Source organism: Amborella trichopoda, chromosome 10 (assembly GCF_054954075.1).
Source record: "Amborella trichopoda isolate Santa Cruz 75 chromosome 10, AtrichopodaSantaCruz75HAP2 v2.0, whole genome shotgun sequence".
Taxonomy (NCBI): Eukaryota; Viridiplantae; Streptophyta; class Magnoliopsida; order Amborellales; family Amborellaceae; genus Amborella; species Amborella trichopoda.
Window position 1 is genome coordinate 43,995,051 of NC_142345.1, and position 19,022 is coordinate 44,014,072.

The 19,022-nt window shown below is 36.9% G+C and overlaps 1 protein-coding gene across 3 annotated transcripts; it reads right to left on the reverse strand.

The window, feature by feature from the left end:
• Window positions 1–3,950: 3,950 nt before the first annotated feature.
• Window positions 3,951–12,006, reverse strand: SPS3F (sucrose phosphate synthase 3F). Of its 3 annotated transcripts, none has more exons than XM_020675489.2 (13): window positions 11,094–12,006; window positions 9,722–10,016; window positions 9,047–9,279; window positions 8,606–8,669; window positions 7,803–8,504; window positions 7,155–7,286; window positions 6,946–7,077; window positions 6,682–6,858; window positions 6,546–6,599; window positions 6,396–6,458; window positions 5,335–6,303; window positions 5,117–5,244; window positions 3,951–4,571 (listed from the first exon to the last, which is right to left on the reverse strand). In XM_020675489.2, exons 2-13 carry the CDS (start codon window positions 9,995–9,997, stop codon window positions 4,283–4,285), a joined length of 3,219 nt encoding a protein of 1,072 aa, XP_020531148.1. In that variant the 5' UTR covers window positions 9,998–10,016; window positions 11,094–12,006; the 3' UTR covers window positions 3,951–4,282. The 3 variants fall into 3 exon arrangements, with proteins under 3 accessions (XP_020531148.1, XP_020531149.1, XP_006857652.1); XM_020675490.2 differs by having other exon boundaries at window positions 9,722–10,010; window positions 11,094–11,994; XM_006857590.4 differs by having other exon boundaries at window positions 9,722–9,997; window positions 11,094–11,604.
• Window positions 12,007–19,022: the final 7,016 nt, after the last annotated feature.

Below are 19,022 nucleotides of genomic sequence, written 5' to 3' on the forward strand. Positions count from 1 at the left end.
AAGTGGATCTTTCAGAAGAAAGAGGCAACAACAGAAAAGGAATGTGAGAGATTTAAGGCTAGGTTTATAGCGAAGGGCTACGCTCAGAAGGAGGGAGTAGACTACAATGAAATATTATATCCGGTTGTCAAGTACACTTCAATAAGGCTATTACATGCTTTAGTAGTCATGTTTGATTTGGAGCGAAAACAACTTGACGTGAAGACAATGTTTCTTCATAGTAATTTGGAGGAACAAATCTTTATAGAGCAACCTGAAGGCTTCAAGATGCATGAAAAAGAAAATCAAATTTGCTTGCTCAAGAAATCACTTTATAGTCTTAAGCAAATCTCTTAGGTAGTGGTACAAGCGCTTCGACTCTTTTATGGTGCAGATTGGCTATTCAAGAAGTGAGTATGATTGTTGTGCTTATTTTAAAGTTCTTAATGATAATTCTCTTATTCTCTTGATGCTTTATGTTGACGACATACTCATCGCTGCCAAGAATGCATGTGACATAGCTTCTCTCAAGTTTATGTTAAGTTTTGAGTTTGATATGAAGGATCTAGGGGCTGCTAGTAGGATCATTGATGTGAAGATTCATAGAGATAGAAGTATAGATAAACTCTAGGTAACTCAGAAAAGGTACGTTGAAAAAGTGCTGGAGCATTTTTCTCAAGTCTATGTTAAGTTATGATCCTTGGTATGAAGATTCTAGAGATAAAAGTGCAGGTATACTCTAGGTAACTCAAAAATGGTATGTTGAAAATGTGCTGAACCGTTTCAACATGGAAAATGCCAAGTCAGTTAGCACTCCATTGGCGATTCACTTCAAGTTATCTAAACGGCAGTGTCCCACTACGGATGAGGAGATAGAGCAGATATCTCTAATGCCCTATGTTAGCGCAGTTGGAAGCCTCATGTATGCTATGGTTTGTAGCAAGCCAGATTTATCTCATGCTGTCAGTGTGGTCAGTCGATACATGAGTAATTCTGGAAGGGAGCATTGGAATGCTATTAAGTGGATTTTCAGATATCTGAGCGGGATATCAGATCTCGAAATTATGTTCAGTAGGAAGAAAAGCTCTACAAAACTGGTGGGATATGTCGATTTCGACTATGCTAGTGATTTAGACAAGCGAAGGTCTACTACAAGTTATGTCTTCACTCTTCGACTTGAAATTGTTAAGTTTACTTTCAGAACTAACTCGCACCTCCTAATAGGTATCGTACTAGGTTTGCACCAATTATGTCCAGCCCACTTAACTCTTGTCTCTCTTATCTTAGCGCCAATTAGTATCACACTTAAAATTTTTTTCGAATGGATCCATTTCGAATTCTATCACTTCTTGTCTTGCTACTCTCTTTTAAGTTTTGATTGTTTCTATTATATTACTAAGTTTAATAACATGATCATTCTTTTATTATTGGCTTTCTGAATCTCAACACTCCACTACTAAGTTTCATTATCGAAATTTATTTTCCCTCTAGCTTCTCCTAAAACTTATTTTGCCACTTTAATATAGTCAACCAACTCATTCCACATAACATGGACCTCATATTCAAAGCTTCATTTTCTTTCTTTAACTAATTTATCTTTAAATAAATCTATTTTTTTATTTTTTCAATTCCACGACCTAGTTCTTGAACCCATATTAATTTCACCCTTTCTCTTCCATCTCTATGCATACGTCAATTACTATGAGTTTATGTTGTGGAGTCAAACTTTCTCTTAGAACAAATATGGAAAAATAAAGTGCATAAAATCGGAAATAATAGTTATTTATGTTAATTTTACTAATAGGAGAATTTACTAATGTTGTGATGTAGTAATACCATTTATCCACTTGCAAAGTTAACATACATTTTAAAAGCACCAAAATTTGTAATTAAAAAATATTGGGAAATAAAAAACTAAAGCTTAATATATAAGACTTGGAGAGAGGCATGCCACGTACAAAAAGGAGCAATCACTGATGTGATGATAATTCTAGAAAGAGAAACTAAATTAGAAAATTTATTATTTTTTAATTTTTATCTATTCCTACAAATTTTTTAAAGAGAAATGATCTTTATGTATTTGCAATTCATAGGTTTAAGGTGATTTTAGCCCTTGACCGTTGGATAATGATGCTTATGTATTTCCAATGCATAGATTTGAGGTTTATCTTTCGTCCGTCCGTTGGATGCAATTTCTATAAGATCTAGGCTTTATGTAAACAAAGCAAAGACTCACTTAAATCCTTTTGAGCATCAAAAATCTCTTCTATGGCTCTAAAATCAATTTCCAACATTGACTATGAAATTTGAAGCTAAAAACCTAATACAGCTATTGATAACGTGAACACATATTTTTAAGGCAAAATGGATGGTCTAGATAATGTGCTACTACAACATACTATGTTTAGAGCTCGAAATCCTAATATTTTTTTTCACATCTATAATGGTCATGGGCAAGATGATCGATCTGAAGGTTTTCTCACATAACCACAATTTTTAGTGAGGTTTTACTTATTTTATTGGTGTTGCCGCCAGTGTTCACAAAACCGGACGATCTAACCACTAGCTGTTCGGTTAGATCAGAACTGGCCACTGACCGGTTTCGGTTTTGGGCGGTTTTGGTGATGAACTGGTATTTAAAAAAATAATAATTCAAAAAATGTATATAAATTCTTAAAAATAAGGAATTTGATTTGGAATACATTTTTTAAATATTCTTTACACTACGGTAAAGATTAAAAATTGTTTTGGTCATTAATACTCACTTTTTATATTTTTCCATCTTTTTAAAAAATTTAAAAAATACCCCTAATCACAAATCGATTCGTTAAAATCCATTTTTTTCATTAATTTTGAGCTTCATTTGAATGTATTTTGTTTTAATCATTCTTTATATGATTTTCATATTTTAGTAGATTTCGTTTGTATTTTTTTTTTTCAACACTTTTTTTGTCGCCCGAGACTTGCACTGTTATAGTGGTTGAATCGGCTAGTTTACCGGTTAGGCCGGTTAAACCGCTTCCAAGCCTATGTCAGGTTAACCGTTCTAGTGGTTGAATCGGCTAGTTTACCGGTTAGGCCGGTTAAACCGCTTCCAAGCCTATGTCAGGTTAACCGTTCTGGTTCGCTTTTGCTAACACTGGCTGCCGCATTATCAAAACATTTTCCTTTCCAAATTACCATCTAAGATACTGGGATTGCAACTCGCTTTTTCTTTCTTTCATCCATCTCTCTCTCAATGTGCCAATTATAATAAATACGGTCGCTAAAGACCCTCTCCCTCTCAATGTGCCAATTGTAATCAATACGGTTGCTAAAGACCCTCTCCCTAGGGAGCTGGGAATCCACAGTAATCACAGCGATGAGGAGCATAAGAACCCACCAGTAATTATAGGCAGGCAAAACAAAGTGAAAAAGTGAGCGCGCCTACTCAAATGACATACGATTTCATTAGTGAAACTTAGGATGATGATATGGGGTTAAGGAAATAATCCAAACAAAACCCTTTGTTATTTATTTTTCAAGGAAAAACCTTGACGCTTCGGATGACAAAAAGGCTGAAAACTATGAAATTCGTTTTGTAATATTGAGGTTTTGGGGATTCCTCAAAAAACAGCATAAGAATGCTTTCCCCAATCATATGAGAACTTGAATAAAGAAATAAAAGAAGAAAAAAATTCCAAGAAATCCTTATCCTAGTGCGCACACCCGAAATAAAGAAATTGCATCCAAGAACAAGCGATCCGACTGTAATAATAAACATCGAGTTGGGATCTCAGCCCCTGTATTTCAGCCATCTTCCCATTAGAAAACTATTCACTTGAAAAGAAAAGCGTTCCTTTTTATCTGCATAAATAGTTCTCGGCAACCATGTGAATTTCGATTAATGAATAAAGAATCGAGTGAGGCATTGCTTGATCCCTAACCATTCCTCTGTATGTAATGTGTATAAATGCTAGTACTCGTAGATCTTGACCAATCATGTTTCCAGAGATGCATATTTTTATTAAGAATAAAAGATACATAAATCATCTCTGATATAGAACTATGCTCTTCTCCACATTGGGAACTGTAATCCTTCCCTTCTAATGTCGGCCCCAATACCTTCAGAAGTTCAGATTGGTGGAAGTCACTACGTGGTTCGAATGGCAACTGCTTAAATAGTGTACATGTTTGCATTTCCATCAAGGAATCAGATATGAGTTCCTCTCTTTATGTGCTGCAAAACGAATGCCAGTTAATTAATAAAAAAAAAAAAAAAAGAGATTTGAGACCAAACTTCCCCATGATACCCATCCATTTTTTACAATCCAACAGTGGCTTTGTAGACTTGCTTCAAAGCATTTGAAATGTCTTCAGCTGTCTGCCCTCCATTAGTGCAGACCACCAATGGACTCTCTTCAGGGACCATATCACCTCTCTGATAGCTCCCTAACGTCCTCAACAACTCCTCTGAACCTTTCTTAACCAAATCCTTGAGAATAAGTGTCTTGTGAGACCCTGATACCAGCTCCTCATAGTCTGTATCACCTGTCTCACCAAGGACGACATACATGTTGGCCACGTTCAAACCCCAGCGAACGAATAGGTATCTGAGAATCATCAAAATTTCAAAATTAGAGCTTAATTTAATCATTCTTTGATAACTCAGAGCAGTGTTCTTAAACTTAGCTCGGGCTCAAGACTAAGCCCTTGCCCAAGCCAATGGGTTCCATGCAGAACTTGCCCAAGCCAATGGGTGCCAAACTCAGTGACTTTTCTAGAAAACTATGACCGGCTAATGGGTGCCATGCAGAAACTTCAAAATTGTGTGCAGAATCACAAGATTTTGGTGTTTTAGCTGTTAAAACAGCCATAGTCGTGCATTGTAGATGATGTGAGATATGGGTTTCTTCTCATGATTGTTATTATTGGGATCTTGGCAATAGTTGAAAGAAATGACTAATGTTAAGTCCTACAATGATCATGAGATAAAGAATTTATAGGTTCCTTCTCATCTCCAGTCCAGCTATTGAAAAGGAATTTACTGTAACAAATTTATGTTTATAATTTTGAAAATTTTCATTTAAAAAAATTTGTGTCCCTGTCACTCGTTCTTTTTGAAATAGACTATTATTAATTTGATTTTAGCTCATACCTTATTGCTTGTGACCGAGAAGCTAGTAGAGGAATGGCTTGTAATCGTGTAGAGTTCCTGCAATACATTAGATGGCATCGCAATCCACGCATCCTCAGCTTTTGCCTTAGGTCATCCACTTTCCTTGCCTGAAATTTCATCTCCATCATTCATTATCAAACACCAAGAAACAAATCTTGCTTCAAGACTACTGCACAAAAGGAAATCTGTAGTTTTACCTTAGTGGAGTCCTTGATAAAATACGAAACACAGTGGCTATTGCATGAAGCCTTGTCTTCCTGAATGATGCTCTCATCTTTCCCTTCAGATGAGCTCATCAATTTCGAAATGGTTTTCTTTAGACCATCGCACCCCCATCGATAGTCAATATGAGAAGCATAATCAGGATCAGCACAAAGCCTTCCTTCTTCATCCATGCATTGATAAGTACCCGGATAATATACTTCACTCCCACTGCTACATATCAAAGCATCAAACTCCGTGACCTGAATCTTTCCTGATTCCAATAGCTTCAGTATTTCTGAAACTGGCATTGCAGTTGATAAAGCAAAGCCTGAGAACCTAGCAGCTGAAGGGTCTGTTCTCACCGCCTTGAATGTCTCCTGAATAACCTGAAGCATTTTTGACTCCGGTTTCCCATGATCATCATAGCAATCCAAGGCTATAACAAACAACTTCCGCCTCCTCCATAGAACGGGATACTTATTCATTGTGTTCTCTCCCTGTTTCTTCCCTGCTTCTGCACCCAGGGTGGCAGCTGAAGGTTTCTTTAGCCTACTTAAAACCCGCTTAACCTGGTCACTAACCTCCTTATCACCCTTCAAGGCGACCATCTTTTCCAGTTCAGCTGGGTCATTCTCCAAAGAACCATTGACAGAAATTTTATCTCCATCTACCGATAGTCTAAGAGACATGTCATGAACATCCTTTAGTGAGTCACCCATTGATTCCTCAACCACTGTATCATCGACTGGGGTGTCGGTCTTCCACTGTGGGTGTCTCATCCTGCATGCAGCCACTCTAGATAGGTATGTCCTACAATGCTCTGGCCATGAGAATAGGTGAATATTTTTCCATCCATTCCATCTGCACTCATGCCATAGGTTCTTCTCAGCAACTAGCTTTAGTAATGCATCAGCGATGGCTTTCTCATCATGAGGATCCACTAGAAGTCCGTTGTTTAGCGCCTAAACCATACAAAGTAGAATGTGAAATCCTCCTATTTTGTGATGAAGAAATGAAAATTTGTAAGAAATACTTTGATGTTATGAGTTAGTACCCGATGAATGTCAACTGGGCCACCATTCTTAGTGGCCACCATTGGCAGTCCATGTGCAGCAGCCTGCAAAATTTCAGACCAGTAAGCTTAAAATCAGAACACCCTAGAGAAATAAGAGATAAATACAAGTGACCTTTGAAGTCAAGTCACCTCGATTAGAGTTAGTCCAAATGGCTCAACCAAAGCTGGATTTATGAAGACACCCTACACAAGAGGCAATATTTAGTCCCTTCATTAGGGTTTGATACTCCATAACCACTTAAAGAAAACAAGTAATGATTTTTACCCTTGTTTTGCCAGCAAGGCGGTATATATCTGGAACATCAGCTTGCTTATGATGCTTTGGATAGGCTACCAACCCATATAAGTCATACTTGTCAATCATCTTCAGAACTGTAGTGAGGACACTAGCATTTCCTGATGACATCTTGTCTATGTCATCCCTGTTGCCCATTATGAGTGTCTGTTCCCAAACATTAGCCAAAGGCAAGTATTAATCACCATTTTACAGAAAAATCTAGTAATTGGTAATATATTAAGAATATCTTACCAAATTTGCAAGATCCCTCAATGGTCGACATTCTCCAAACGCTTTCAAGAGTGTGGTTATGTTCTTTTTAGGGTCCGGCCTTGCCAGTGCCAGGATCATTGGCTTGTGAGGATTTGTCAGGAAGCGCATTACCTATATGTGCACTCTTGATTAACACACAGACAATAGGAATGCTGTGGAAAGGATATCTTATATTATCAAGTAATTACCTCAGACCATATGGGTGGAATTGCCTTTGGGGAGGTCCCATCAGTTCCTATCAGAGCAGCCAGTTCTCCATCAGTTTCAGATGGGTCTTGCTCTTGAATCACACTGCTGAAATCCATACCTGGAGGAATTACCTAGAAACAATTTCTTCCATTTGAGTTGTTCTCTTAGTAGAAACATAATTAATAGGTGGTAGTTTGAGAAACATCAAAATATGACATGTTCAAAGCCTTGGGATTTAGATTTTAAGAGAATCAAAGCTTAGTGAACCCTGATCTCAATCTATGTTTGTGCGCATACAACACAAGTCCACATGTTATAAACTTATAATAACTCTATACATGCACAAAACATGAACTTGCAAAATCAGGGCTTTATAATCAGGGAAGTACACATTAATCCTATGGGCTATGCAACCATAGTCCAAATGAGGTAACCAACATTGAGTGAATAAGCATCAGAATAGAATATGACCTCAGTGGCGAGTCCCACTCTCCCTCCATCAACACCCATGATTTCTTTGGATGGTGATGGCCCCTTTGAACTACAGTTTTATATAGTCCATTGAACTTTAATTGTAGTTTTTGATTTTTAATGAAAGATTGTTATAGTCATTGCTACACAAGGTTGTTAAAGTCAGTGCAACTCACCACCATCCGAGGCATATAGCGGCCATGGCAATTAACCCCCCTTCTTGCGCGAGCCCTCAACACCTTTTCAAGCTTGACATCAAAACCATCATAGAGGCCCCACTGCTCCTCAATTTCCTGCTTAGTGCTCGTTATAACTAGTTCCGCTGCATCTAGAGATAATTCTTCAGCTTCTATCCTCCTCATTATCTTATATGTCGCATTGATGTCCTCTTTCGATTGCCTTCCTTGCTTTAGAAGCTGTTCAAGCTTATTCCTCCCTAATGAATGCCCTGTTAGAACCATTGGAACATTTAGGGCACCCGAAAGGAGTGCAGCACTATCACCTGCATCCGCATAGTGGCCATGAATCACATAGGGCCAAACTGGCTGGCCCCCACCAATCTGTTCGCCCAAAACCTTGGACATGTTAAGTATATGGGCGAGGGCTCCATCAACGAATTCTTGAACATAAGGCCATAAAGACTCTTTCCTTAGATACTTGTCCCTTGGGCCACATGGTATGCGTATAATATAAGCCCCACTGCTCTCTCCCACATCACGGCCATCACGATGCCCATATGATCCTGAGGTTAACATCTCTGTCGGTTCTCCATAACTCCAATCCACTTCGGGTGATGATATTTGGCGAGTAAAGAGGTCCACCCTGTATACCCCTGGCATCATGGATAATGCCCTAGAAAGCTCAACAACGTACTTGACCTAATGATTTGCATTTAAATTGTGATTATTAGTATGGTACCTTGATCCTCTAAAGGCTAAATTATATTGTGATGTAAGAAGGGAAAATGTGTTGTTTTTACCTGACCACCTGTATCTGAATCACGGCCCAACTCCATGTTGTCCCCACGCACCAGTCCATGCAAACTAATTTATAGAACAAATGAGAAATAGGATTTTAGCATGGCAACATTTGGAAGAAAAGCATGGAGGAACTAACTGTTTAAGTTCACCATGATCAATAATTACAATGTATGACATTCACACTGAATCCATTATTATTGCCCTTCATTGCCTCCAATTTGAGAGAAGTTTTTCACTGAACTAGTTAAGCCATTATTACTATTCAAGAGAGAAGGCCAGGAAGAAAAGTGCGCAATTGATAGGAAACCCACATTCTTAACTTTGCAAGCCGTAATTACTTAGCAAACCAAACCATGGAAACTATATGCTTCTTTTCCATTAATTCATAAAAATGAGATAATAGAAAAAAGAATAAGAAGTATGAGTTTACAGAGACACACCTGATTAGGACAATATAGAGGCGCTTCGCCTTGTCATCATCAGACCAGACTTGGAGGTCAGAGAAGTTCCTTTGTAACTTCCTCCTGGGGGTCTCACTCTGAACCATCTCCCCCATCACATCCCCTTTCTCACCTTCTGATAAGTCCTCTGACATATCCTCTGTTGCATCCCTTCGGCCCTGTTCTCTCTCTGACCTCCGGTTTGCCAACCTTTGGCTATCCTCCCCTTCCAACTGCTCAAATCAATTTGTTGTCATGGTCAATTCAAAATGAGCATTACAGATGTAGACGCTCGGTTTTCCTTTAACCCATCAGTAATCTTTCTAATCTTTAGATATTTTAACCATTTTTATTAAAATAAGGTAGTTTCCAATAATACACCCATTGCAGGGACCCAATTCTTAGACATTCACTCTTCTATTTGTTTTTACATCATGGGAACCGATTCCCTTCATCAAGTTCATTTTTTCCATTACTTGAACTGGTATTTGCATAAACAGATCTTTCCTCTTAAACAAAACATCTATAGACATCCAGCCCTATCCATTTACAAAGACAAAGGTTCCACAATTAATTAACAAAATGCATCAGAACAGGAAAAGAGAAAGAAAGCAGAAGTTTAAAGAGGGACTAGAATGCAGAGTAAATGAACCAAGTATGAGTGTTTGTTCTTGCCTGTTTCTTCTTGCGAGCGAGGTGCCAGATACGCCAGCACATGTTCTCCAGCCGGGTGCTGCGCTCTCGCGTGTTGCGAGTGGCCACCACCTTGAGCCATGTGCGGTGGAGGTCGGTCTCGTCCACCCCAGTGACCACCTCCTCCACAAAGTATTTGGTGGGGTTGAAGTGGCTGCCATGATCGTTAAGGTTCACCGCCTTGTTGTCTTCGACACCCCCTGCACCAGTGTCTAAAATTGCCTCCAAATACCCATTGATCCATTCATTCCCCGCCATCTTCTCTCCCCAACTATAACTAGTAAGTAATTAATCAACTCAGAAATTGTTTTACAATAGATTACAGTAAACTCAGATGCATAAACTCCTGTATTTTCTTTACTTCTTCTCTTAATACAAACCTTAACAGCATAAAAAAGAAGAAGAGAGAGATGGAATTCAAAAAGACAAAGTAGTAAAAGGGGGATTTTGGATTAAGGAATGGTATTCGTGATAAAAGTTATAACATCTTATATAAGAATTGAATATTGTTGTGAGAGAGATAGATAGAGATAGTTTGCAGTTATGAGAAAGAGGACTGCTGAAAAAGAAGACGAGGAAGATAAGATGATTTATATGTTATTTAATGCTAATAGTGCATGGAAAGCACGTGCCTTCCATGCAATTTTCAGTTGGAATCAATTTTTAATTATCATTTCTTCCGCATCTTCCGTCGCAGCAATCCTGATCCACATAACTACAAAATCTCTCTCTCTCTAACAACAATATTCTCAATTATCGAATAAGACATCGATCAACCCCTCTCCAATATCCAATATCAGAATTTGGTCGAGATCCCCTGATTCGTCACACAACTCAGACAATTTATTTAAAAAAAAGAAGTAAAAAATAAAGTTATTTTACACAATTGTTTCTTGCATGATTTAAATGTATTTAGTAAATATTGGTGAGTGTTTTTAATCGCATGTTTAGATTTTCTTTTTGTCAGAATTTTTCAAAATTATACAAATGTAATTTGGGTTTTTAAACCCATGTTTTCTCTATTTTTTTTTTTTTTTTATAGGTCAGCCAGGGGCGAGTTACTTGGCCAGGGCGAGTTTCGGTATTCTGGTACGTATGACTTTCATCACAATTACTATTCCTTAATCCTCCAAAAACGTCCTATCTATTACTCTCTTGTTGAAATTTCTGTCTTTTTTGCAATAAAGTGGCACAGGAAGGAAAAACAATAAAGAAATAAATCATAACAAATATTATTCCTTAATCCAAAAACCTCCTATTTATTACTCTGTTTTTGAATTTTCTCTCTTTTCGCAATAAAGCGGCACAGGAGAGACAAAGAAATAAGAATTCACAGAAACTCTAGAGTGCATACCTTCAATGGCGGTAGAAATCGGCTCCTATGTGCGACTCCTCTGCTGATCCAGGAAGGGATTTTGTGTGCTTCAATTTGAATTTATTGAAAATTGAAATACGGTGGCCAATGGGAAATAAGAGAGCAGGGGGAAAGGAGAAGATGCCGAAGTTTTTTTCAACTTGCAGAGAGATAATGGTGGAGATTGTAGAGAGATAAAGACCGGAACAGAGAGAGTGGCTGATGGGCTTGCACGCAGAGAATGGCGGAGATTTTAGAGAGAGAAAATCGGGGGCAAAGAGAATAGGAGAGAGGTTTCCACATGGATAGAATGTGGTTGCGATTTTAGAGAGATTAATGGTGATAGATAATGGAAGGACGAGAGAGAATGCCGGAGAGATAAACGGATCAGATAAAAGCTGGGAATGGGGGAGGTTATCTGCTGTTCTTACGGGAGCGCGAAGGGGAGGCAAAAATGGAGGGAGACGGAAAAAATAGGCCAAAACATTGTATACTCTCACGAGAGTTTACTGTCTTTTTACTCCCGCAGCCAAACTCCATTATAGGATCTCAGATTTTGGGGATGCAACCTCTTTTAAAATTTTGTTTTCTCTCTATGCTCTTAAAAAGAATTGGTGTATTATTGCATAGAGATCGTCTAATTTTTGTAAAGTGCAATCTAAGTGGTAATGAACTCAATAATTAATTTTATTTTTTAGAACTAATCATGCAGTAGTGATTCCCAAATAGTTCACAAAATTTTAGATTGACGAAGCCCTTCCAGGTCTACTGACTGAGGGGGTAGGTCTACATTGTACTCCTGCAGGCGCACAATATAAATAGATACGTACGTAGTGAGGAGAAAGAAGGAAAAGAGAAGGAGAGATAGAGAGAGAGAGGGGAATTTCGAATGGTTAGATACAAATCTTTTCTTGATTTTATCATGAAATTAATGGAGATATATTTGTCATAATTTACGATCAGGTGTCTTTCCCGAAATATGAATTTATCAAGGAGTAGGAGAAAGCCACATCACGTATCAAACAATAAATAAACGTAAAGTAGATTCGAACTCCATTTCACTATAACTTTGGCAACAATATTATAAGCTCTCAAAAGGGAGGAGGGAATGTTCTTTTTCATATTTCTTATAAGGAAAAAGTTTATATAGAGCTGAGGCTCTAAACAATCAAATTAGAGTCCACCTCAAAATTTCACTAGAAGAGTTGTTTTCATGCCCAAATACCTTCAAAATGATAATCTCGATATCAAGATGCATGGACATGAGAAAAAAATGGATTACAAATTTTAGAAAATAGTATATCTTGCAACGTATTTTTTGACCGTCAATTTTCAAGATTTTTAAATTTTCATAGATGTGCTCGATCTACACTATCTTTTAAACTTAAAATTCTATAATTAGATATGAAAATATATTTTAAGGCTATCATAAAAATTCTCAGCATTGAGACACTATTTGAAAGTGCACTGTACTCTATTTTGATTGTTTAGAGCCTTGGCTCTATACAAACCACACCCTTTTAATATTTCATATGACATATATTATATGGTAAAATGGAAACGAAATATGGAGACAGCACCAGTTATTGTCACGTAAAAATGGGTCCCAAAGATCACATGCTTCAGTGGCACGTGTCAAGAGATAGTAGGACCCCCATACTATTAGGTTTGCAACCGAACACTTGTCATGGACAAAGGGGGTTGTGTTTCTTGTTTTTCCTAGAAAATATTTTGGCTTTTTCTAATAAATCTTGAAAACAAATTGTTTTTGGTGGTGATGGGTCATGTGTGTGGATGCAGCTCTCCCTTAACCACCCTCAACCGATCTCTATCTGGTTTTTTTAGAGAGAGAGAGAGAGAGAGGTTAGTTGAGTTGGCAAATCGCAAGTTGTGTCTTGGTTTCCTTAAATGGCAGGGTAGCCTCTTTTGGATAGTTGCACGGGTGCGGTTCCCTATGCTTTTGCGAGTTTCATGGTTTAGGTGGGATCCACTTTTGCTCAAGGAAGTGGTCCCTAAGATACTCTCTCTCTCTCTCTTTTTAATGACCCCGTTTGTACGTGGCCAAGCCGATGGATTTTAAGACTTAAATTTTTGAAAACCTATAATATATAGCATGAAGATCGAATAAATAAATAATTTTTTAAAATAAAAAATAACAATTCTAGCAATCAAACATTTGCACCGATGGTTTAAAAAACGGATCGGTGACCCGGATCGGGCTTCCAAAAAATCGATTCGGATCGGTAAATCGGCGATCCGGATCGGGAATCGGGTGAATCGGTCAGAATAAAGCTTAAAAAAAATTCGAAAAAATTATTAAAATTCATTATAAATATTGTTTTTTAGGAATTCAATAAAAAATGAGGGTACTCCATTAAGAATTTTCATGTTTTTGAATGAATATGCGAATATTGATATGTTCTTTCCCTGTATGAACCGCCATTCAGTATTTAATTTATAGTATTTCGTGCTCATCCCTAAACTGTTGCTGTTGGGACTCGATATGTGAATAATATGGCTGAGATAGGGTGGCCTCAGAATCATCATCTCTCTCGTTTTCTCTTTGAATAATATGGATTAAAAAAAAAAAAAAGCAAATTTTCAAAAAAATTGATCATGGATTAAAAAAAAAATCACAAATTTTCAAAAAATTCTATCATGGATTACAAAAAAAAATTCGATCATGGATTAAACAAAAAAAATCACAAATTTTCAAAAAATTCAATCATGGATTACATAAATTCGATCATGGATTACATAAAATTCGATCATGGATTACAAAAAAAAACAAACAAAAAAATCAAACAAAAAACAACAAAAAATTCAATCGTGGATTACAAAAAAAGAAAAAAATAGTTCGATCATGGATTACAAAAAATTCAATCATGAATTACAAAAAACTCTATCATGGGTTACAAATAAAGCAAAAAACAAAAAATTCAATCATGGATTACAAAAAAAAAAACAAACGTTTCGATCATGGATTACAAAAAAAAAGCAAACATTTCGATCATGTATTACAAAACATTCGATCATGGATTACAAAAAATTCTATCATGGGTTACAAAAAAAAACAAAAAAAACAAAAAAATCGATCATGGATTACAAGAAAAGAAAACAAACATTTCGATCATGGATTACAAAAAAGTCTATTATGGGTTACAAAAAACCAAAAAATTCGATCATGGATTACAAAAAAACAAAAACAATTCGATCATGGATTACAAAAAAAAAAAAAAAAAAAAAAAATCCGTACGGAATCGCCGATTCAATGTTCGGACTCGCCGATTCCGTACAGTAAATCGGCGATTCACTGTACAGAATCGTCCAGTTCTCTCTAGAACTGGACGATTTCCGACTTTTTGGGCGATCCGGTCCCTTTTCACCATTTCCGAGTCGAACCGGGCGAGTCCGGTTCGACTCGGCGTTTTTTAAAACGCTGATTTGGACCATTAGCTTCTATTGTTTTGAGATGGCACACCTACTTGCATCTATTTTTGAAATTGATACTTTATACTTTCTAGGCCGTATGTATAGAATCTCTCTCTAATTAGTGGGTATGCTTATGTAGAAATGAGACCCAACCTCTTTCTCTTCTCATATTTTTCTATATTTGTTTTTGGCCCGGCCAGGCTTGGCCCTAACAGAGCCATGGGCGGCCCTATGGGAACTAGTACCATGGCAGTCTGATGATGGTTTGGCCCGTTAGCCGCCCTTATATTCAAGACCTTAATTGTAAAAGTAAAGTTGTGGCTTTCTATGCCATTTATTTTAATTGGACGGTATAGATTTAACATGTCTTTTAAGATAGTTTAAAAAAGTGACAGGTCTTTTGATACAATATCAAATCCAAATAAAATAGATGGTACAAATTGATGCAACCTCACTTCTAAAATTTAAATTACATCATTATATGAACTTCTTCCGTATCTAACTTATGACTTATTTTCATTCTTGCCTCTACCCGGACGTGAGCAAGCTCGTGTATGCTACTCTTGTTATGAATAACGGTGGCAACATGTTGGGCTGAGCCTGGGCCAAGCCAGCCTTGACCCGTCCCGGCTGTTGTTCCATAGGGTTAGCCTAGGCCCTGGCCAGGCCAGGTCCAGCGCTAGCCCGATTAAGGTCCGGCAAGGCGAAGAGTAAATGAAAATATTTCCTCAACTCAAGGGAGGACTCTACTGTGGAGTTATACCACGAGGCGTAGTCTCATTGTTAAGAAATGACAAAGGTTTAGACATGGAACATGAAAGGGCAGGGCAGTGGGACACTGAAGAAGGAAATAGGAGGTTTTGGTGGTGATAAAGTCTAAAAACACAGGTGCGTTGTTTGTCCATAAAAGAAACAGTACTCCCAATATTTGGTGTTTAAAGTGTCTGATGGTACAGGGGTCACATGCAAGTTTTTGGTGAATAGTGTGGACCGTGTCAAATCCCACGGTTTTGAAGCTGGTATGGTCTGGGTGTGGTCAGTGGACAGTGTCTATACTATTTGAATGCATGAGCAATGGATGTAAATGGTTGATGTCTATTATACACGGTTCTAATATTCCATCCAATAGAAATAGTTTTTGGATTGAGCTTTCTTATGTTTTTATTGAGTTTCAATTGCCAGGGGGTACAACAGGGGCCCTCAATATGATAAGGTGGTCTGAGGAGTCAAAATTGTCTGAATTTATTTTAACTAACGAATATATTGATATTGTATCTGCAAAGGCTCAGTTTACTTGGGCTAGCACTTGTCCTAAAATAAGAAAATATATAAAAAAAAGGGTTAATATCCCTTACAATATCATTAGGGGGTTAAAAGATTACAACTTACTTAAATTTCCATATTAATCAGGATGTCCACACAAAAATATTAAGAATTTCCTAAATTAACCCTATTTGGTCTTGGGATGCTAGAATAATTAGGGGCATTTTAGTAGTTTTACCCCAAAAAGACCTAATCAAACAATAATTAGAGGTAAAATTATCAAAGTACCTCCAATTGTTTTCATATCCCAACACCGAAGAAAAGCAATTTGGGAGTTTTTAACATATTTTTAGGATGTATGTGACTTGTATTAAAATTAAAAAATAATATACCTTTAAGTGTAATTTGTAATCATTTGACCCCACCTCCAATGACATTGTAAAGGATTTCAACCCCATTTATGATATTTACCCCTTAGTTAAAACATTGTTTTGTCTAGAATGGATGGATTTTTAATTAAGGGAAAGGGTTTGCATGAGCCAATGGACGCAAGAGCCCGATGACTCACAAACATATATCATAAAAGATGAATGTTATACATAGTGTACCCCGTATAAATGCTACATGGACGATGCACCAAAAACACCAAAAAATTATATTTTTAATTTAAAAATTTTCATTTTTTTTTCATATTCATAATTACTTTGTGTAGATGATGAATATACAAAAAAAAAAAAAAAAAATACACTAGATAAAAAATCCATCTTTAAAATGGATTTTAGATGGGGGCCACATACATACAAATAAGTCAGCCGCTCATAGAAACCCCATCCTTTAATTAATGCAGCAGGAAATGGATTGTTTCCCATGGCTTAAGGCTTGACCAAAGTTGTCCTCTAATCATATGCTTTTGTTATTGGTAAGTGGTATAAATGAGCTGGGAAGTCTTATTTTAAGTTCGAAATGAGTTGGATCTATACAAACTTTGTAAGTGAAATGGTTAAGCAAGCATGGAAGTCGTGTGTGAAACATATATACTGGGTATAAAGATCTCAAATAAGATACTTGATCATCATCATCATTATAGTTTTTTTCCAATTAATTGGGGTCGGTTATATGAATTATGATTCGTTATTCTACTCTATTAAAGGTCATACCCTCAATATACTCATAAGTTTCCATAAATTCTCGAATTACTTCTAATTACATCCTTTTGGCCCTAGCCTTTGTCTTTTTCAGTCATTCTACTTGAACTAATTCGCACTTCTTAACAGATGTTGTATTTGGTCAACGCCATACATGGCCAGCCCGCCTAACTCTGCGCTCTCTCATCTTATCGCCTATTGATGGATTCATTTCGAATTCTATCCATTCTTGTCTTACCACTCATCCATCTCAATATCATCATCTCTATTACACTCATTCTATAGGTAAATTGTTTTTGTCTGCCCAACATTTCGTCACATAGAGTAAAACTAGTCTCATAATTGTCCTAAAGAACTTTCTCTTCAATTTATTGGTATATGGTGATCAAATAAAATTCTAGTTGCACATCTCCACGTAGCTCACCTAACTCTAATTATGCATGCGACATCTTTCTCAATCTCTCCATTTTCTTGGATTATCGACTCAATATATCAAACGTGCGATCTTTTTGTACTTCCTAACCATCAATCTTAACTCCTTCCTCGTCTCTAGTCCTATTATTACTAAACTTACGTTCCATATATTATGTCTTAGTAGAGCTAATATTAAAACTTTTGGATTCTAGAGCATCCCTTCAAAGTTCTAACTTTGTGTTGATGTCTTTTCGGGTCTCATCGATCAAAACTATGTCTTCTGCGAACAACATGCACCGTGGTACCTCATCCTATAAGTGCCTAGTTAAGTCGTTTATAATTAAGACAGAGATATGAGCTCAATATTGATCCCTGAAATATACCTATTATCACTGAAAACTCACTTGTCTTTCCATTAGTAGTTCATATACTAATTAGTCATCCATCGTATATATCTCTTATCAAGCCGATGTAATGTTTGGAAACTCTTTTCTTTTTCAACACCTGTCAAATTAAATCTCGAGATACTCTACCATATGCTTTCTCTAGATCAATAAAGACGATATAGAGGCTTTTTTCCTTCGCCCTAAATTAAATAACTGGAGAAAGCTAAAGTATAATAGTTAGAAAAACAAAATTAAGGAAACAATAAAGAAGAATGTTGACATTGGTTGTATCAAAATAGAATGCAGAAGTATAGAACCCATACTATTAGGCTTAAGAATGGAATTAAACAATGAGTTAGATGCTTCTTTAAGATATAAAGAGATGAATCGGTGGTAAATATCTCGAATTAAGTGGCTAAAGGAAAGAGAGTTGAACATGCAATTTTTTCACGCCACTACAAATGTTAGAAGGTGAATTAATAGTATTTGGGGTATTCAAATATAGGGAATTCAAGATTATGATAAACAAGGGACTGAAAAATGCCATAGTTGAGAATTATAAGAAGACGTTTACTGCAACATAGCCTTTTGGCACTTCCATGTTTGATAACGCGGAAGTGCACCACTAAGGGAGCTACGCTGGTATCCACTTGCCTTCTATTTAATCCTAAAAGGTGGATACTGCAAGGTCCAAAGAGACTGTAGAATTTGGTGTATCCACTCCCTAAACGATACGGTTTTGAAAACCGAGTCTTCCAGAAATCAAATATACATTTCTCAGGATTGAAGAGGCCAGGAAACGACAAATGAGGGAGACTGCTTTTGACCGAGACAGTAGGCCGGATTTCCACATGGGCAAGCATGGCTCTGATGAAACCGGGCGCTGACATCAAGGATCGACAATTGATGGCATCAGAGATCATGAGGGCAGTGCAAGTAGTCGATCGGCCAATCAACACTTGCCTCATTTTTCTTAGTCTACTCAGATTCACTTAACGGAAGACGAATATAGGAAGCATTGTTGATGGGATCTATCTGTTTCTAAATATCCTTGTAATTCTTCCATTAAAAATTCAATTGGTACTGCAAGCAGGAGATATATTTTAGATTATCAAATGATACACAGTGCAATAAGGTCAGAACAAGCAAGATCGATAATATATGGGAATACCAATAGATACCCCGGGTAGTCTAAAGACCTTTTTTTGAATTCATTTCAATTCTACATTGGCCAAATATGGGATCATAGAAATCGATTCAATAATAAAAAAAAGAATATTTAATTGAAT